General features: G+C 44.9%; 1 protein-coding gene across 2 annotated transcripts in view; it reads left to right on the forward strand.

Moving 5' to 3' along the window:
* The window catches only part of CENPT (centromere protein T), a 1372670-nt gene that overhangs the window by 773268 nt on the left and 580707 nt on the right, over nt 1-18695 (forward strand). For both annotated transcript variants that reach the window (XM_086945259.1, XM_086945260.1), the window contains exon 11: nt 2424-2490. In XM_086945259.1, coding sequence (XP_086801385.1) covers nt 2424-2490 — 67 coding nt within the window. The remainder of the gene's footprint in view (nt 1-2423; nt 2491-18695) is intronic.

Genomic DNA, 18695 nt, shown 5'->3' on the forward strand with positions numbered 1-18695 from the left:
GATTACTGATTACACACATCGGAGGCTTATCAAATGTTCAGAAGAAACTGGCATATCCTTAAATCTGATAATATCATTGGAAATCTTTATCTAAATCTCTGTTGATTACGTACAGAAGAGGCTCCTCGATAAAACACCATCTGGTTTATAGCCACTTGGTTGAGAAAACCAGTAAGAAGGATACCGTAATGGGATTCTTCCCATGCACACATTGTAAAACTTGAAAGAAGGTAAGCGGATACACAGTTCCAAGCAGAAAAAACAAGGTGAAAATTAAAAATTACTCACCTGTAACTCCGAATTTTCAGTATATTGTCTGATGTGTCCCTGTGGATAGCAGTATGTAGGAAGTAGTACACATCCAGCAAAAAAAAACATATTATAACGTATGCTGGCTATTACGACTAGAGACCAAACGTACCCGGTGGCCCACTATTTTGAACAGGAGCACAATAGCAATTGGAGTCTCAGGAAATGTTTGTTTAGACCGGATACAAAAAGAAGAGGGGTGGGATTGAGTAAAGAAACTCGGAACCCTGGAGTCCAGAAACATAATAAAATTACATAGAAAAGCCCCTAGAGAATGTCACGCCCACAGCACACGCCCACAGCACAACGCAGACACTCCCACAAGAGACTACTTTGCTGGCACAGTTCTTTTACCTTTTAAATGTATATGGTGGGCGTCTGCATAGCCTATGTCCTTCTGCTGCAACTGCCCTTTCCAGCGCTGTATTGGGTGTTGTGATTGGTGCTGTGGTTCCTGAGATTACCCGCCTCAAAGGTTTGGGCTATCTCTTTATTATATTACACATATATACACCTAACCAAAGAATTGGAGGTGGAGGCGTGGGAAGGGAGAGTGAAGAAGAGACTGTGTCCTTCACATGGACTTTTGATTGGAAGATTTTGCAAGAAATACTTTTTAAAGAGGCAGCAAGTCTTTTTTTAAAGGATTTAAACAGCAGCGCCTTGTGAAGTTTGTAAAGAAAATAGCCTTGCATGCAATGTCCCATTGAAAATAAAATAATTGAAAAACTAATTGCATACTGATGGCAAGAAAACAAAAAGACCGTCAAGGTGCATTCTGGGGACTGATTTACTAGTCAGACCACATGGAAATGCAGTAGTTTCAATGGGTGTACAAAAGCAGGAAGTTACACCGCAGTCACATGACAACCCACCTGTGCTCAAGGCTGAATGGAGGCCGAAACACTTCACGACTGAAAGGACTGAAAACATATAATAATAATAATAATAATAATAATAATAATAACCCACATTTGCTGTCTTCGCTGGTATGCGGTAATAAAGCACCTTTTGTTTGAACGTCTGGTGTGTGGCGTGCTCCTTTGAAGGTTTGCAAGGGAGATTATGTTCGATTTGAGAGGGGTGCTCCGTCCCGACACCCCGAGGCCGGCCTGAAGAGACGTACGCTCTCTATCCGGAGTCCTTAATGTTGGATGTGTGTGTATATATATATATATATATATATACACACAACATACAGCACCTCCTGCTTATGTGGAAAAAGGAAAGAAACAAGTACCGACACCGCTGAGATCCACTTTTAAGAAACTATACAGGTTAAGATCTTTTCTTGTGGCATACCACGTTTTGGCAGTCTCTACTGCCTTGTTCACATATGTATATAGATGGGTATAGATTATAGTACAAAACATTAACAAAAAATGAAATACCCCTTTTCCGTAATATGTGCAAATTGTCTCTTGAGTCGTTCATCTGCTGCTCATATCCTTGCAAATTACATAATTGATGATATATCAAATAACATCATTCCCTGTGCATACAAAATGATGCTGCCAGGCATCCCCTGTCTAGTAATTTCAGAAACAAAACTGTATTTTCATACTATTAGTGAATTCTGCCCTCATCTCAAATGTTTGTTACTGACTATACATTTCTTATTATCTTTGACTTGGAGCATATTCACAAGAAAAAGCAATATGATAGCTTGTAGTTGTTTGTGCACAAAACTTTAAGTAGTAAGGTTGTAAACATGCACAATGTTTAGTCCTTATTGCACTGTGAAACAAGACGTGGGCTTAATTAGCGCACAAACATCGTAAGTGCGTCCCTGCGTTTCGCCACACCTTTTGGTTCGTCACAAAGGTCCTTTGTGACGAACCAAAAGGTGTGCCGAAACGCAGGGACGCACTTACGATGTTTGTGCACTAATTAAGCATTCATTCACTCAGCGTACTTGGACGGTTACGCTACCTGGTGGAGCACCCAATCTCACGAACTTTACCAATCCAATTTAACTTTTCAACAAACTACTGCTGTGCACCTAGCCACTTCTCAGTTTGCAAACAAGACGTGGGGACATGTAATAAGGCTAAGTGAATTAATAAGTGTTTCAGTTATAATTCATATGTCTTGCCTTTGCCGTTTTCTTTTAGTTGGTGGAACACAGGAGGAACTCGGTATGAGTAGTTCTGCACCGACTAATCAATCTTCAGTAATGAGGTAACATGATATATTTTTGGTGTGTGTATTTTGTCTTTTTGCTGTTGTTGGTAATTTGTACCTTGTCTTAGTAAATGAGATCTTTAATCTAGGATGTTGAGGAATTGCAGCCATGATGCATTCCTTTGTGCTAGTTTGGTTCTGTAACCAACCTTCAAGGCCTGTTAGTCTTTTGTTAATTCATCACCTGCAAAGCAATGCCTCATTTGAGTGTCCCTCTATTTGTTATGGTTTAGCATAGAGGTTTTCCAGCAACACTGAGCAAAAACTATTGGAGTGTATCTTTAACCAAATATAACAGTCAACACTGAGAAGCTTGACACTTATATACATGCTTTGGTAAAAGAGTGCCTGCTTTGCATTGCTGCCAACAAGACAAAACATGATTGTCTCCTATCCAAAGTAAGCTGTAAGTGGAAATGGTTAACAACCCGGCTACAATTGTTGTTAAGCTGTATTCATTGGCTGGGGAGCTACACATGCAAGAGTGCCTTAGCTTCTTGCACATTATTTAGCTACTTCACAATCCTGCCTTTCATTAGTGGGAAGATTTTAATTATAAGCATCACTGACTCTGCTGCCTGTTTTCTACTTCATCTCTGCGCAACTTCGGTGTGCTTACGCTTCGAGTTTTTTGATGTGCTAGCGTTTTTAAAGTGCTGTAAAGCACAGGTATCATAGATAGTCACCAACCCCACCCACAGCGCAGAACAAATGCTTGACCCGCTTTTCACTGCCAGCCACAGAACCAAGTACATTCACATCACTGAATACACTTGGACGAACCACACCTTCGTCCATTTGTCCATTGTAAGATCCACATGCACCACGCACAGCCTCCCGTCTCCTCCAACCGCTTCTGGAAAAAAGTGACAGAAACCCTGTAGGAAAGTGACCCTTTTTGCATTGTTGCCCCCCACTTTTTGCATGATGTTGATGCTCCCCCTTTTGAACTTCTGTTTGGATATCCTGTGAGGGGTCCACTCTGTCTTGTAAAAGAGGGTTGGGAGAAGCCTCTCGAACAACCCAAACAAGATATTGTGGACTATGAGCTTGGCCCAAGTTCCAGAATGGCTGAGTACATGGAACAGGTGTCCGCTTTGTAGGCAAAGAGTGATTTGAAAACATTCATTAATGGGTAGCGGGCCTTACAAAGTTGATAAGACAGTGTACCAAAGTGAGCTACATATAAATCTCTCCAGTGAGTTGGGGTCTGTCCATGCTAGAGAAAACTAGGCTTAGGCAATCAGAGCTATGAGTATAATCAGCCTTTGTCTGAACAGAGAGTGCTAGAGCTGAATCCATCCAAGCTAAGTAGTTGGCTTTGCTAGCAGCTGGTACAGACAGTACGAAACTTATAATCATGCAAATGCAGGTCGCCTCACAAGGACAAACGTGTGTGGCATAGAAAGCTGCAAAAAAGCCGATGTACGACCAAGATGCATATACTCGCTAAAGGTATGTAGTTTTAAAAGGAGAAATGCCGGAACGCTGCACTAATAGTACGATACCAACTGTGAAAACTACCACTATCACTCTTGCGTTAACAATAAAAGCTAATCAAGTTACATGGATTAGTGAAGAAATAATTTCAAATCTCTCCTAGCTCCGAAAATAACGTTGCATTTAATAAGAAGTATTGATGATGGAGAGAAAAAAGTATTCTAAGAAGTGGTCCTAAGTCAGTAACAGCACACCCCCGCGGCATGGACTATTAAAACATGTGTGCTTCCCGTTTAAAAGTGGTTTTAACGGCGGCAGTAAAGTCAATAATGCAAATACCCGAGTCTAATGCCGACCCAATAAAGGCTTGCAACTACGTACAGGCTAATCCGGTGGTGATGACGGTTGTACATTGGCCAAACCATCTCTGTGTTAAAAATGAAAGTAGCAGTTAAGGTGAGGGCGTCTAAAGTCCGGCTACGCTTATTGCCTAAGTGCCAGTAGCAAATGCATTATGGCACCAAGTTTAATCTATAGCAGGGGGACCCGTGACTTTAACCCCTGCCCTGCCTACGTCCGCTAATCCAAAAATCGCTTACTTGGAAGTCGAGCTCCAGTCTGAGTAGTGTTAAGCGCTGTGTCATCCTGGTGTGGAAAAGTTTTCGAAGTGAATCATACCGGGTCCCATCTATGTAGGTCACCAGTAAAGCGCTTCCGGGTTGGAGGCTGCTTCCTGTATTAAAAAACTAGACTGACGACCTTTGGTTAAGGCTGCCATCTTGATACTCAAATTGAAATAAGCTCTATGGGAAGAAATAATCCACAGTTCACCGATTGTTCCCTGATGAGGTAAACAAAAGGTCGTCAACGACTTCTCGGACCGCAAATGGTTTAAAAAGAGCCGTGTATGACACTAGAGTGAGTGGGAGCATCTGTAAAAGATTTATAGCGGATAAAGTGGGAAAGGCAAAGTGCCACGCATATGTAAGAAAAAGGGGTGGTAAAATATGTAGGCTAAATCCCATGAGGCAGGAGTAAAAGGAATACAGTTCAGGGATCAGAGTAGAGTGCAGACAGGTAGAAAAGGGAATATGAAGGATTAAGGTGAAATAGTGACATGGGTGAGATCTATCCATTCATGGTATATACACGAAATTCTTAGACTACACACCGGTAGTCTTGCAAAGGTAAACAAGTACACATTCTGTGTCTGACATCAGTTAAGTGTAAGTCTGATGATATCACATCACATGGTCATTGTATGGGTAAAGAGTACCAATTAGTTTAATGAGCTTAGCACAGCACATACAGTACAAAAAATGTGTAAGCTAGAAAAACAAAGAAATTACTGGAATTACAGGGGAAATGAGGACATGAGTAAGAGTAATCCATCCATAGCATAAACACATACTTTTTGACTACACAAAGGTAGTCTGATCACCTTCCCATTGCATTTGTAAAGAGTCCCAATGGTTCTATGGGCTCAGCACATCACATGAAGTGCAATCAATCTGTACAAGTTGTGTATTATACGCTGACAAAACCAATGTAGTCCTTTGTATCAGAGGCAGAGAAGGGTGTCTATGTACATCCGTAAATAGGTTTCTATGTACATCTGAAAATACATGCTTAGCAGGAGATCCCAGTGTAATCTAAGTAGATAACTGATATGTTAAAATTCAAATGTCATCTCAGAAGAGTAACCACTACAGAAAGTAGTGCCTTTCATTATCACTGTTGAAGCCCAGGGTTGAAGAGCGTAAGGTGCAAATCCACCTGGCTTAAAGTTCTTTTTTTTTCCTGTACATACTTATGTATCACGTTGTATATATATTGCCTCTCATACCCTGTTGAACTTATGATTAGCTTTGTGGTCATATAGCAGCTGACCATCTGAGGTGGGTAATAGCCTGTTACTTTTGTGATTAGTCCTGGCAGTGCAATCCTCTTATACCCGGCTGCCTTCTTTTCATATATATATATACAATATATATATATATATATATATATATATATATATATACATGGAAAAGGCATCCAAGAATCTTGAGCTCAGCCAGGAGCTTCAGAAGCACTAGTATACCAAAAAGCTGAACTGGTAGAATTTTAACCGGGGCAGAAGGTGTGTGTTCTGGAGCCAGTGGCACCAAGGGCTCACCAGGACAGATGGTGCGGCCCTTACCCTATCCGAGAAAAGAAGAGTGAGGTCACCAACTTGGTTGACCTGGCACAAGCAGGACACCCAACAGGGTTATCCATGTGAACCGCCTTAAGCTCTTCCATGACGGGGCTGACAACACCATGCTGATGGTGACTGATGAGGATCAGGAGACAGAGAGTGAACCTCTCCCTGACCTCCTCTCATACAGCCCAAAATAGGGGTTAGTGGATGGAGTTGTCTTTTCAGACACCCTCTCTGCCCAACAGCTGACTGATTGCAAGCAAGTATTGCAGCAGTATGCAAAGCTCTGTTCCTTGACCCCTGGTCAGACAAACTGGTGTACCCATGATGTGGACACTGGTGACAGTTCACCTGTCAAAAACAAAATCTATCAACAGTCTGATCAAGTCAAGGAAATTATCAGAGCTGAAGTCAGCAAGATGCTGGAGTTTGGGGTTATTGAACCATATGAGAGCCCTTGGGTCAGCCCAGTGGTTCTAGTCCCCAAACCTCATCCACAGGGTGGAAAGTGAGAAATTATGTTCTGTGTGGACTATAGAGGGCTCAACTCTGTCACCAAGACAGATGCTCACCCTATCCCAAGAGCAGATGAACTGATAGATAAATTGGGTGCAGCCAAATTTCTAAGTACCTTTGACTTTACTGCAGGGTACTGGCAAATTAGCATGGCCCCAGGAGCAAAAAAATAGACCGCATTCTCTACACCTGATGGGCATTATCAGTTTACTGTTATGCCCTTTGTTTTAAAGAATGCCCCTGCCTCCTTCCAGAGGTTGGCGAATGAAGTCCTTGCTGGATTGGAGTCCTTTAGTGCAGCTTATCTATATGATAATGCTGTCTTTAGCTCTACTTGGCAGGATCACTTGATCCACCTTGGGAAGGTTTTAATTGCCCTACAAGCTGTAGACCTAACTATCAAGGCATCTAAATGCCAGACAGGGCGGGGAACTGTGATGTACCTGGGCCACCTTGTTGGTGGAGGCCAAGTACAACCCTTACAGCCCAAGATCCAGGCTATGCTGGACTGGGCAGCTCCAACAACCCAGACCCAAGTCAGGGTATTCCTTGGCTTGACTGGGTACTATAGGAGATTTGTGAAGGGATATGGGTCCATTGTGGCTCCCCTCACAGAACACCCCGCCAAGTGGATGCCTAAAAAGGTATACTGGACAGGTATTTATCAAAATACTTTTGACACCCTGAAAGAGGCTATGTGCTCAGCTCCAATTCTCAAAGCTCCAGACTATGCCAAGCATTTCATTGTTCAGACCGATGCCTCTGAGCCAGGGATAAGTGCGGTCCTATCCCAGACCAATGATGAAGGCCAAGACCAACCTGTTGCTTTTATAAGCCTCACCTCATAGTTCAAACTGATCACAGGCCTCTCAGATGGCTAATGCAGATGAAAGGGGAAAATCCTAAACTGTTGAGGTGGTCCATCTCCCTACAAGGAATGGACTTTGTAGTGGACCACATACCTGGGACTGCCCATTCCAATGCAGATGGACTTTTCAGGTTCTTCCACTTAGAAAATGAAAACTCTCTAGGGAAAGGTTATTCTCACCCACTTTTGTTTGGGGGGTGAGAAAGTGCCCTATTTCTGCATGGTTGCCCCCACTTTTTGCTGAATTGCTGATGTGCTTTGACTGAGTGTGCCCTCGGCTCCTACTAATCAGGTACCCAGGGCCTATGTTCTTTCTCTAAAACTGCATTGAAGCGTAAACCCAATCGGCATCTCTGGCCACAGGTCAGCCCCTGGTAAATGGTACCACAGGTACCCAGGGCACTGTGACCAGAGAAGGCCTCTAAGGGCTGCAGCACTTATTGTGCCACCCTTAGAGTCCTGTACCTTCACACTCGCACACTGCCTTTGCAGGCTGCATGTTTTGGTACAGAACAAAGTGAAGAGTAGACATGGCACACATCCCTGTATGCCATGCCTACAACCCACTGCCCGAACATAGGTCAGCAGCCCCTCTAGCTGGGTTCACTATACCAGTGGTAAGGGTACAGGTGCACGAGCCCTGTACCCCTACAGTGTCTAAGTACATTCTTAGACATTGTAAGTGCAGTGCTGCCATTAAGAGTATATGGTGCTGGGAGTTTGTCATTACGAACTCCACAGCACCACAATGGCTACACTGGAAACTGAGATGTTTGGTATCAAACTTCTCAGCACATTAAACCCACACTGATGCCAATGTGGGATTTAATGAAAAATGCACACAGAGGGCATCTTAAAGAGATGCCCTGTGAAAACAAACATACCACTAGTGTCCAGGCTGAGTGGCTGCTTTCAGCTGCCTCCACCAGACATGTTTTTGGACCCCCTGGGTCTAGAGCCTGCTGCTCTTGGGGGCCTGAATCAATGCACATCCTGGGAGGAGGTGCCAAGCAGTGTTCACGAAGGGGAAGATTTAAAGGCGTGCCGCCTTTGTGATCTTCCCCAGGCCACTTGATACTTTCAGAAGCTGGTCCCCACTGGTTCCGGCCCCACCACTTTGGGTGGGAGAACCAGTGGGAAAAACAAGTGAGGAAGATAGGTGTGTCCACCTCTGCCAACTCCACCCATGAGGTGGGGGAGGCGAGGTGAAGCACAACTCTCATTCTCCAGTATTAGGGGTGTCTTTCATAGATTCACATGCCTGAATCATTCCCCGTCGTCGGAGTGGGAGTCCCACGGTACATAAAAAAGCAATAATATGCCATAAATATGTAGTAAATACCAATAAAAACAAACCAGGAAGTAAAGTAGCCAAAGCTACAGTAGAAAAAACTTCCACACCTATGACTATCCTAGTCATTTTGTATAGTCCAAACTACAGCCAATCAGGCGCCAGCACCCACCAGAAGGTTCTCCCCAGAGGCTCAGGCTTTCAGATTTTCTACCGCACGTCGTGTGAAGGGGGTCTCCCTGAGCTCTGCTCAGTTTTTCAACTCTATCTTCCTTTTGGATCTTTTCTTCAAGGATGTCTTCAAAAAGTCTCTGTTTAGAGCCTGTGAATCTTGTGGTAAGCTCCGGCTTTTTAAAGAGGACCCCCACAAAAAATGTATTTATTGCCTGTATCCAGATCACCAAGTCAAGGACTGTAAGATCTGCAGAACTTTTCCTCCAAAGACTCTCAGAGACAGAGAGGGTTGGTTGCTTTTGTGGCTACAAAAGCTTAAGGATACTGATAATCCTGTGTCTGAGGTTGGCAGTATTGCCTCTGGTTCCACTTCTGCGTCTAGAAAGAGGCCTGCGTCTGAGGTATTAACATCGCCTGGGGCTAAGGTTGCTAAAAATCTTCAACCTTCTAAGGGATCTGACAAGCCTTCCACTTCTAAGGCTGCCCCCACAGGCAAGGACATGGAGGGTTCTTCTGCACCTCAAAAACGGTCCACCAAAAGATTGCCTCAGACAGCTGACAAAGTTTCACCTCAGGAAACTTCTTTATCGTCGACGACGCCATCATCTGTCTTCTCGTCGACGAAGACCTCCGTCGACGCTACATCTACGTCGACAATGACTTTCTCATCTCCCAAACCCCAGATGATCATGTCGACGGCCGCTTCTTAACCAACTATGGTCTATGTATCCGTTAGACCTCTCGTCGACGACGGCCGTCGTCAACGCCTCGTCGTCGACTCCTCTGAAGGCTCTACCGTCGATGAAGAAGATGCAGTCGACGGGCTCATCGGCGAGCTCCACTCCGTCGACGAAGTTACCACCGTCGACGAAGGCATCGACGGAGGTTGTACCGTCGACGACGAACATTCCGTCGATGAAGCCCAATCCGTCGACGACTGCCATCCCGTCGACGACTGCCATCCCATCGACGAAGCTTGTCCCGTCGACGAAGCCTGTCCCGTCGACGAAGCCTGTCCCGTCGACGAAGCCTGTCCCGTCGACTAAGCCTGTCTCGTCGACTAAGCCTGTCCCGTCGACGAAGCCCGTTCCGTCGACGAAGCCCATTTCGTCGACTAAGTCCATTCCGTCGACGAGACCTTTGCCGTCAACGAAGCCCATGCCGTCGACGAAGCCTATTTCGTCGACGAAGTCTATACCGTCGACGACGGAACCTTTAACGTCTGCTCCTGTGGCAGCGGAGGACACACTGTCGACGCCGCAATTGTCATCTTGCACTGCATTGCAGGTCTGGTCACCGTCGACGGTGTTTTTTACACCAAAGCAGTCTTTAGTTCAAAGGCGTGAAACAGTTTTCCAACTTTCACCCCTACATATTTCACCTCAGAAGACATCGTCGCAGGTTCCTGCCCAGCTTTTAGACTCAGACAGTGAGGATAACGTGGTTCAAACTACATTCGGAGCAGCCACTAGTCCTTCTGAGCTAAATATAAAGTTTCAAGAAGAGGTACAGGAGGATGAACAACCACCTGTACAAATGGCGTCCCCGATAGACAGTGTACCTGTCGCACAAGTGCCAGTTGCTTTATTGACGAACCTACAATATATGTTGGATGATTATTATAGAAGGTTTCCACCATCTGAATCTACAGGCTCGGTGCCTGTTACTCCGGCTACTGAAGCGCCTGTGCCAGTTTTTCAACCAGCAAATCCTGCTTCACCTCCACTGCTCACTCAGTCTGTGGATCCTCAGTCTTCGGAAGAAGAGGAACAAAGAGAAGAAGGAGAAGTACAGGATGAGTCGGAGTGGGATGAATACCAGGTGCAGACTCCTTCTCCTTCACCTCAGACTGTCTCAATTTCACCACCGGTGGACATGGGTAGCTTCCACCTTTTGATGGAGCGTGCAACTAAACGCTTTCATATTGATATGGAACACATGGAACAAGACTGTTTTCCAAATGACTTTAAAGATCAGCCCAGGAAACAGATCAAGTCTATACCCATCATTGACTTCATTTGGCAGGAGGGAATAAAGGTCATAGCAACCCCGGCATCAATTCCTCCAGTCCTGCCAATAATGGAAAAGAAATACAGGGCACCGGACAAATCTCCTGCGTGCCTCATTGGGCAGCCGAAGCTTGACTCTGTCATTGTCCAAGCAGCCAAAAAGAGGGCTAGGAACCCTTCTTTTCCTGTTACAGCCCCGCCGGACAGAGATGGCAAACGCCTAGATTCAATTTTGAAGCGCGTCTCCACTATGGCGGATACGACTGTTGGAACGGCTAATTCATTGGCCATCTTAGGAAGGTTTGACCGACAGATGTGGTCGGACATCACCGTTCATTGACCTCCTTCCTGAACCTTCCAAGGCTGAAGAGCTGAAGATACTTCATGAAGGCCAAAGAATCTCAGAAGAGATTATTGATTCAGCAGTGGATGTAGCCTTAACGGGCTTTCGACAACTAGCGGGTGCTGCGGTTCTGCGTAGGCAGGGGTGGCTGCGTTCCACTTCCTTTAGACAAGAAGTCCAAAATAAGGTGATGGACATGCTATATGATGGCGAATATCTGTTTGGCCCACAAGTGGAGGAAGCCTTACAGACGATAAAGAAGGATACGGAAACAGCAAAATCCTTGGGCACCCTTCAATTCCGCAAGCCGCCCTTTCGAGGAGCGAGAGGACGGGGAACGTCCTCCAACAGAGGTGGATATAACCAACAATCCTCCTACAGACAAGGCAATCAGCGCTATCACACCCAGCGCTACCAATCTTACGGCCAGAGAAAATCTACTTATACCCAGAACAAGGGAAAGACAAATTACAGAGGAAAGGATAAGCGCCAATGAGACATTCCACCTGCCACCACCACTGCCCCACTCTCGAGAAAAAATTGGAGGGCGAATATCAAAATTTTACTCAAATTGGCTGTCGATAACATCAGACAAATGGGTCCTGGAGATTGTGGCCAGGGGCCATGCCCTAGAATTTGAGAAATTCCCTCCAAATGTTCCCCCGAAAGGACCACCTCCAGCTCACCTGAAGGAGCTGTTTGCCCAAATCAGATTGATGATACAAAAAGGAGCGATCGAGAGCGTACCTCAGAAGATGAGGGGAATGGGATTTTACTCCAGATTTTTCCTAATAAAGAAGAAAAACGGAGAGTGGTGCCCGATCCTAGATCTTCGCGCTCTAAACAAGTATTTAAAGAAGTTAACTTTCAGGATGTTATCGCTTCAGAAAATATTACATCTTTTGGCAGCGAGAGATTACATGGTCACCTTAGATTTCCAAGATGCATAATTCCATATCCCCATTCTACCTCGCCACAGAAAATTCCTGCGCTTCAGGGTGGCTGGCAGGGATTACCAATTCAAAGTCCTTCCTTTCGGACTACGGTCAACGCCAAGAGTCTTTACGAAGGTTTTGGCTTCAGTGGTGGCGCACCTCCGGCTGGAGGGAATCCAAATTTTCCCATACTTAGACGACTGCCTTATAAAGGCCAGTTCTCGCGAGGTTGTACATTATCATCTACAACAGTGTCTACACCTGTTTCAAACTCTAGGCCTGTACGTCAACCTTGACAAATCCAAATTGAAACCTTCTCAAAGACGAGCTTTCTTAGGAGCAACATTGGACACCCAGAAGCACCAGGCTTTTGTCTCGGAGGAGAGGCAGATGAAGATAAAACACATGGCGCAGAATCTGCTATCAAGAAGGTCAGTTTCCGTTCGGCTGTACAAGTCTTTTCTGGGGATGGTATCATCTTGCATCCCATTAATACCAAACTGTCGCCTCAGGATGAGACCGCTCCAGGAAGAATTGAGTCTGCAGTGGCTACAGGTCTCCGGCACTTTCGAAGATCTCATCAGGATCACACCGCTCATACAGAATTCTCTCCTCTGGTGGACACAAGAGCGACATCTCCAACAGGGGTGCGCATTCCTTCAAGATGCACCAAGCCTCACCATCACTACGGATGCGTCTCTCGAGGGCTGGGGAGCGCATCTTCAGGGTCTCACAATCAGCTGCAAGTTGACTGCTCAGCAAAGGCGGTGGCACATCAACCGTCTAGAGCTGAGAGCCATTTTTCTGGCACTCAAGGCGTTTTGTGCACTCGTTCAGGATGCCAATGTGTTGATAAGAACAGACAACACAACAAGCATGCATTACGTCAACAAGCAGGGAGGAACACGATCACTTCTCCTATCCCAAGAAGCCCAGGAACTATGGCCTTAAAGCACAATATAAATCTTCAAGAAGTGCATGTTCCGGGAACAGAGAACGTCTTGGCAGACGCACTCAGCAGGACGACGGTCTCCACTCACGAATGGGAATTGCATCAACAGACAATGGAACGCATCTTTCACCTGTGGGGTCCACCAGACCTAGATCTATTTGCGACAAAGACCAACAGCAAATGCCAATTCTTCGCAAGCTGGCATCCCCACAAGGACTCTCGGGGGAATGCTTTTTCGATAGATTGGTCTCTGACATATACTTACGCTTTTCCACCGATTCCACTAGTCCCCAAGGTTCTGCGGAAAATGAAGAAGGAACTGTGCCGATTGATCCTAATTGCTCCCAGATGGCCGAGCCAGTATTGGTTTACAGAGCTTCTTCTTCTGTCGGAGGGCGAACCGATTCAGTTGAATCCAATCCCGAACTTACTCAGCATTCAGAACGGTCAGGTTTACCATCCGGATCCAACATCACTGAGATTAGCGGCCTGGCGCCTGAGTACCGTGAGTTCACCCACCTAAACATCCCGGAAGAATGCAAAGAGGTTCTGGCCAAGGCAAGGGCACCCGCTAACATAAAGACATACAGTCTTAAATGGAAGCGTTTTTGCATCTGGTGTCGCTCAAACGGGGTTCACCCTTTTTCAGCAAAGCCGGAAGAGATTCTACCTTTCTTCCTGCAATTAGCAAGCCAGGCCTGTCTCACGCAACCCTGAAGGTTTTTCTGGCGGCAATCTCAAGGTATACGGCAGGATGGGACTAATTCCTATACTCTGCGAGGATTATACAACAATTCTTTAAAGGCCTCTTTAGAATGTTCCATCCAGTTCGCCGACCACCTCCTTCGTGGCATCTAAATGTAGTCCTAGCACAACTCATGCGTCACCCATTCGAACCCATCCACAAGGCCGACCTGAAATATCTCTCGTGGAAGGTATCACTGCTGCTGGCTTTAACATCCTCCAGGAGAGTCAGTGATATCCAGGCTTTCACTGTTCACCATCCTTTCCTGCAGTTTAAAAGTGACTCTGTGATACTCCGCACTAATCCGAAGTACATCCCTAAAGTACCTTCGGATTTTCACCTCAACTAACCTATAATTCTAAAGTTATTTTTTCCTAACCCGCAAACACCGGCGGAAAGAGCGTTGCATACGCTGGACGTTAAGAGATGTCTTAAATTCTATCTGCAGAGGACATCCGCTTTGCGCACTTCTGACCAACTATTTATCACCTAAGGTGCTATTCGTAGGGGGCAGGCAGTTTCGAAACAGACTATTGCGAGATGGATATCTTCTGCCATTGCCTTTTGCCATACACAAGCAGGACGACCGTTGCAAGCAGCTCCTAGAGCTCATTCCACAAGAGCAATGTCATCGTCAACGGTATTATTTGCTGGAGTTCCTCTTCAGCAGATCTGCAGAGCGGCTACTTGGGCCAGTCGCCATACATTTACCAGACATTACTGTCTGGAGGCAACCAGCGAAGCTGATACTTCTGTGGGTCGAGCAGTTCTACGAAATCTTTTCAACTAAGGTGAGCCTCTGTTTTCCCACCTCCTTTACTGCTGTCAGACGCTTCATATGTTTTCTGTTAGTTACGCATGCTTGCATGATTACATTCTGCAATGCTCAAAATGATATGTGTATTTTCAGTTTTCACTGTTATATGACTTATGGGCTGGCAAACATGACTACCATGGGCGTCTGCCTAGCACGGATATGTACTGCTAGCTACTCTGATTCAGGCATGTGAATCTATGAAAGACACCCCTAATACTGGAGAAGAACAATAGTTACTTACCTGTAATCTGTGTTTCTCCAGTATTGGTATGTTTCATAGATTCACATGCCACCCGCCCACCTCCCCTCAGAGGCTTTTAGGCTATTTTGGTTTACCTTCACTCCTTGCGAGAGAATCTGAGAGCCTGAGCCTCTAGGGAGAACCTTCTGGTGGGTGCTGGCGCCTGATTGGCTGTAGTTTGGACTATACAAAATGACTAGGATAGTCATAGGTGTGGAAGTTTTTTCTACTGTAGCTTTGGCTACTTTACTTCCTGGTTTGTTTTTATTGGTATTTACTACATATTTATGGCATATTATTGCTTTTTTATGTACCGTGGGACTCCCACTCCGACGACGGGGAATGATTCAGGCATGTGAATCTATGAAAGACACCAATACTGGAGAACCACAGATTACAGGTAAGTAACTATTGTTCGTCCCCGCCATCTTGCAGATGGGGGGGGGGGGCTCAGCCAACCAGGGAAAGGCTTATGCCCCCTCCCACTGGAGGGTAGCATAATGGGGGGTTTACCTACCCCAGTGAGGGGACCCATTGGTCCCAACCTTTTACCTACCTGTAACACCCCTAAATCTAGTGTTTAGGGACACCCCTGAACCTTGCTTCCTCAGACCAGAAGAAACAACAAGAAAAGAAGAAGGACCAAACAGCAGTGTAGAAGCTAACAGGAGGAAGACGCTCACTGACTTGGCCCCAGCCCTACCGGCCTGTAACCACCTCAAACCTGCTCCTGCAAATTCCTGGTGACTCCTACAGCCAGCATCCTCAAACCCTGGAGGACCTGCCTGCCTTCAACCACAAAGATTGTGTCTCCTGTGAACACCGGATTTGTTCATCTCCAACCTCTGGCTCCGGCCGGACACAGCAAATCTGCACCATTCTGCACCTGCAGTCCACGGCCCGAGCTCGAGTGGGCAAACACCACAAGGGTGTCACCCAGGCAATCCTGACTCGAGATCCGGAGACCCCTGACCTGCCTCAAACCTCTAGCCGACACAGAAAGCCTAAATCCGGAAGGACCCCCGAACCGCCCCAGGAGTTGGTAAGACGATCCGACCCCAAAAGGCATCCCTACGCCCGACGCCACACGGCCTTGGGTGGCCAAACCGACAGTGCCTAACCAACCCCCAACTTCCTAACTTACCTCTCGAAGCAGTGGTCGCACCCAGAAGACCTTCGTTCCCAAGCCTGCAGTTCCTTTGCAAACCGGAGTTTCCCATTGCAAACAACAAGGCGTCCGACGTCGAAACAGCACCCGGCCGCCCTAGTGCTGCTGAAGGTGCACCTTCGGTGCTACTTTGTTTCCCCATTTGCCCTGAGTTAAAGGCGAGGAGCTTTGCTCCCACAACCGAGTGGCCTGCTCGTCAGCAGCATCCAACCAGAGCCCCCCTTTCCCCCATTGGATAACATTGGGCCTCAGCACTCTGCACCCGGCCACCGTAGGGCCGCTGAGGGTGTAACAAGAGTGCATCTCTGACCCTGGGGGACCCCAGAGTCTACCACCAGAACCTCAACTCCCACTACCGAATACTTACCTTAAAACTGATAACCCTATTTTCCTCCATAGGATAACATTGACTGTTTGTCTTGGAAAAGTTTTAAAGTGTGGAGTTTGAAAAGCTAAAGAAATTCTTTAAAATTGTACTATTTAACAAAAACGATTTTACTTTCCTGTTTGCAGGAAATGTCCCAGAGTAGTACCCAGGTATAATACTCTGAGTAAGAAAAGTAATCTCAAAAGTAACTTACCTGTAATCTTACTGAAAAGCCTATACAAAGTATATGTACTGTATTTACAAAGCATTGCATTTCTCATAAACAATACTGTAAGTCAAAACAAACTGCATTTACAATTGCAATCCATACTGTGTTACAAACTGTATATATACTGCAAAGTATGTACCACTTACCTGTGCCAGGCTTGCTTGGTTCTAGGAAATAAAATAACTAAAAGAATATTTTTTTATACAAAAACAATTGGACTGAAGTTCAGTTTTGAGTGTGTGAGTTCATTGGCTGACTGAGTATGTACAATAAATGCTTAACACTGTCCTCTGATAAAGCCTTACTGCTCGACCACACTGCCCTAAATAGACAGTGAGGTGCCATCTACTTTACCTCTGCCTACCTTTTGGGTTCCATTGGACTCTGTGTACACTATACCTCACTTTGGTATTGTATATTCAGAGACAGCTTCCTACAGTCATCAAATGAAAGTATTTTTTTCTTAAAAGAGATCGCAATTGTTCCATAACACCAACAGAATTAGCAGGGCCTCAATCGCTGTGGATTCATAGATCCTAAAATAGGATTAAACTTCTTTTCTTTGTGTCAGAAAAGTTCAAAATATGGCAAAAAGGGATAGTGGTCACTCTTACCTCAGGCTGGCAGAGTATGAAATACAGTTGGAAACCAAAATACAGGTATGCTTAATCACAATTGATTGGAAAAAATACCTTTAGAATTTTGTAACAAACTTGTAGCTTGACAGTCTCCCCAAAAATGTCCTTTTATACTGAAAGGTTCGTTTCCAAAGGGATATTCTTAATAAGTTTTTTTAATGTATATATGCAGGGTATTTCTTATGCCCTAACTACTAAGACTGAAAAACATAAACATCTTCAGCAAGGTCATTCAGTTTTAATAAATCCATTTTTAAATTGTAATTTACATCTCAAGATGAAACGTGTACCTATAACAGAAGATTTCACCATATCTAGTATATTGTAGAATCCTTCTAAATTCAGTCCATTAAACTGAAGTTGGTGAACTAATTTGTGTTTAGTCCAAGAATACATTTGTCATCAGTCTATTTGTCTAGCATTTCAGTAAGCACCTCTTGAGTCCAGCATTAATTTCCGAAAGTTCCCCTTGCATTCATAGTCACTTTGGAAGTAGTGAAAATTGCCATTCCCGCAGTGTATGACCCATCAAAGTTCTCAAAGTGACAATTAAAAGCAAAAAAGCCTTATAAATGCTGAGTGTTGAAAGTGGGGGGAGGTTGTACTTCTACAAAGGATAGTTCAGAACATATGGTGTATTTAGTTTTAAGGAGTGATGGTCCAAGAAATGTAAGGATTATTATGGGGTCAATAGTGTACAGTTGTATTTGTATCATGATTGCAAATATATTTTTGTATTGATTCATTTCTAGTGTAATAGAAGGTCCAATATGTTTAGCCTTTGAGGTAGACTTTAGCACTTTTTTCGAGGACGCAATGTTTAACAGTTTAGTGATATGTAATAGAACATAACCAAGCTTTTAGGTGGTTCAACTGGTGAAGGATGTGGCAACATGTCCAAATACATGAACAGGCTTCATCAAACCAAGGAGCATTCTGGGACACCTACTGTGGATGACATTTAGCAATGCTGGGATCATTATTTGTAATAGTTTTGACAAAAATATGATTATACTACTACTTTCAGCTAGTCTTAGAATCTCTACTACTTTTAGCTAGTCTTAGAATCTCATTTGGGTCTATTGTTCCCTAAGTTTCGAATTACTAACAGTTGTTCGCCAGTTTGTTGATCTCTCATTCAGGGGCCTTCCTGCAGAGAGATGACCGTCAGTTATTTGTCCCATGAATTGTTTTGTTGAAAGTGTCCTGAAATAATCTCCATGGCGGATTTCAGGCTGTTTGTTAAAATGACAATTATATTCTACTCTCATTTTAGTCATTAGAATC

The sequence above is a fragment of the Lissotriton vulgaris genome, chromosome 12 (assembly GCF_964263255.1).
Source record: "Lissotriton vulgaris chromosome 12, aLisVul1.2, whole genome shotgun sequence".
NCBI lineage: Eukaryota > Metazoa > Chordata > Amphibia > Caudata > Salamandridae > Lissotriton > Lissotriton vulgaris.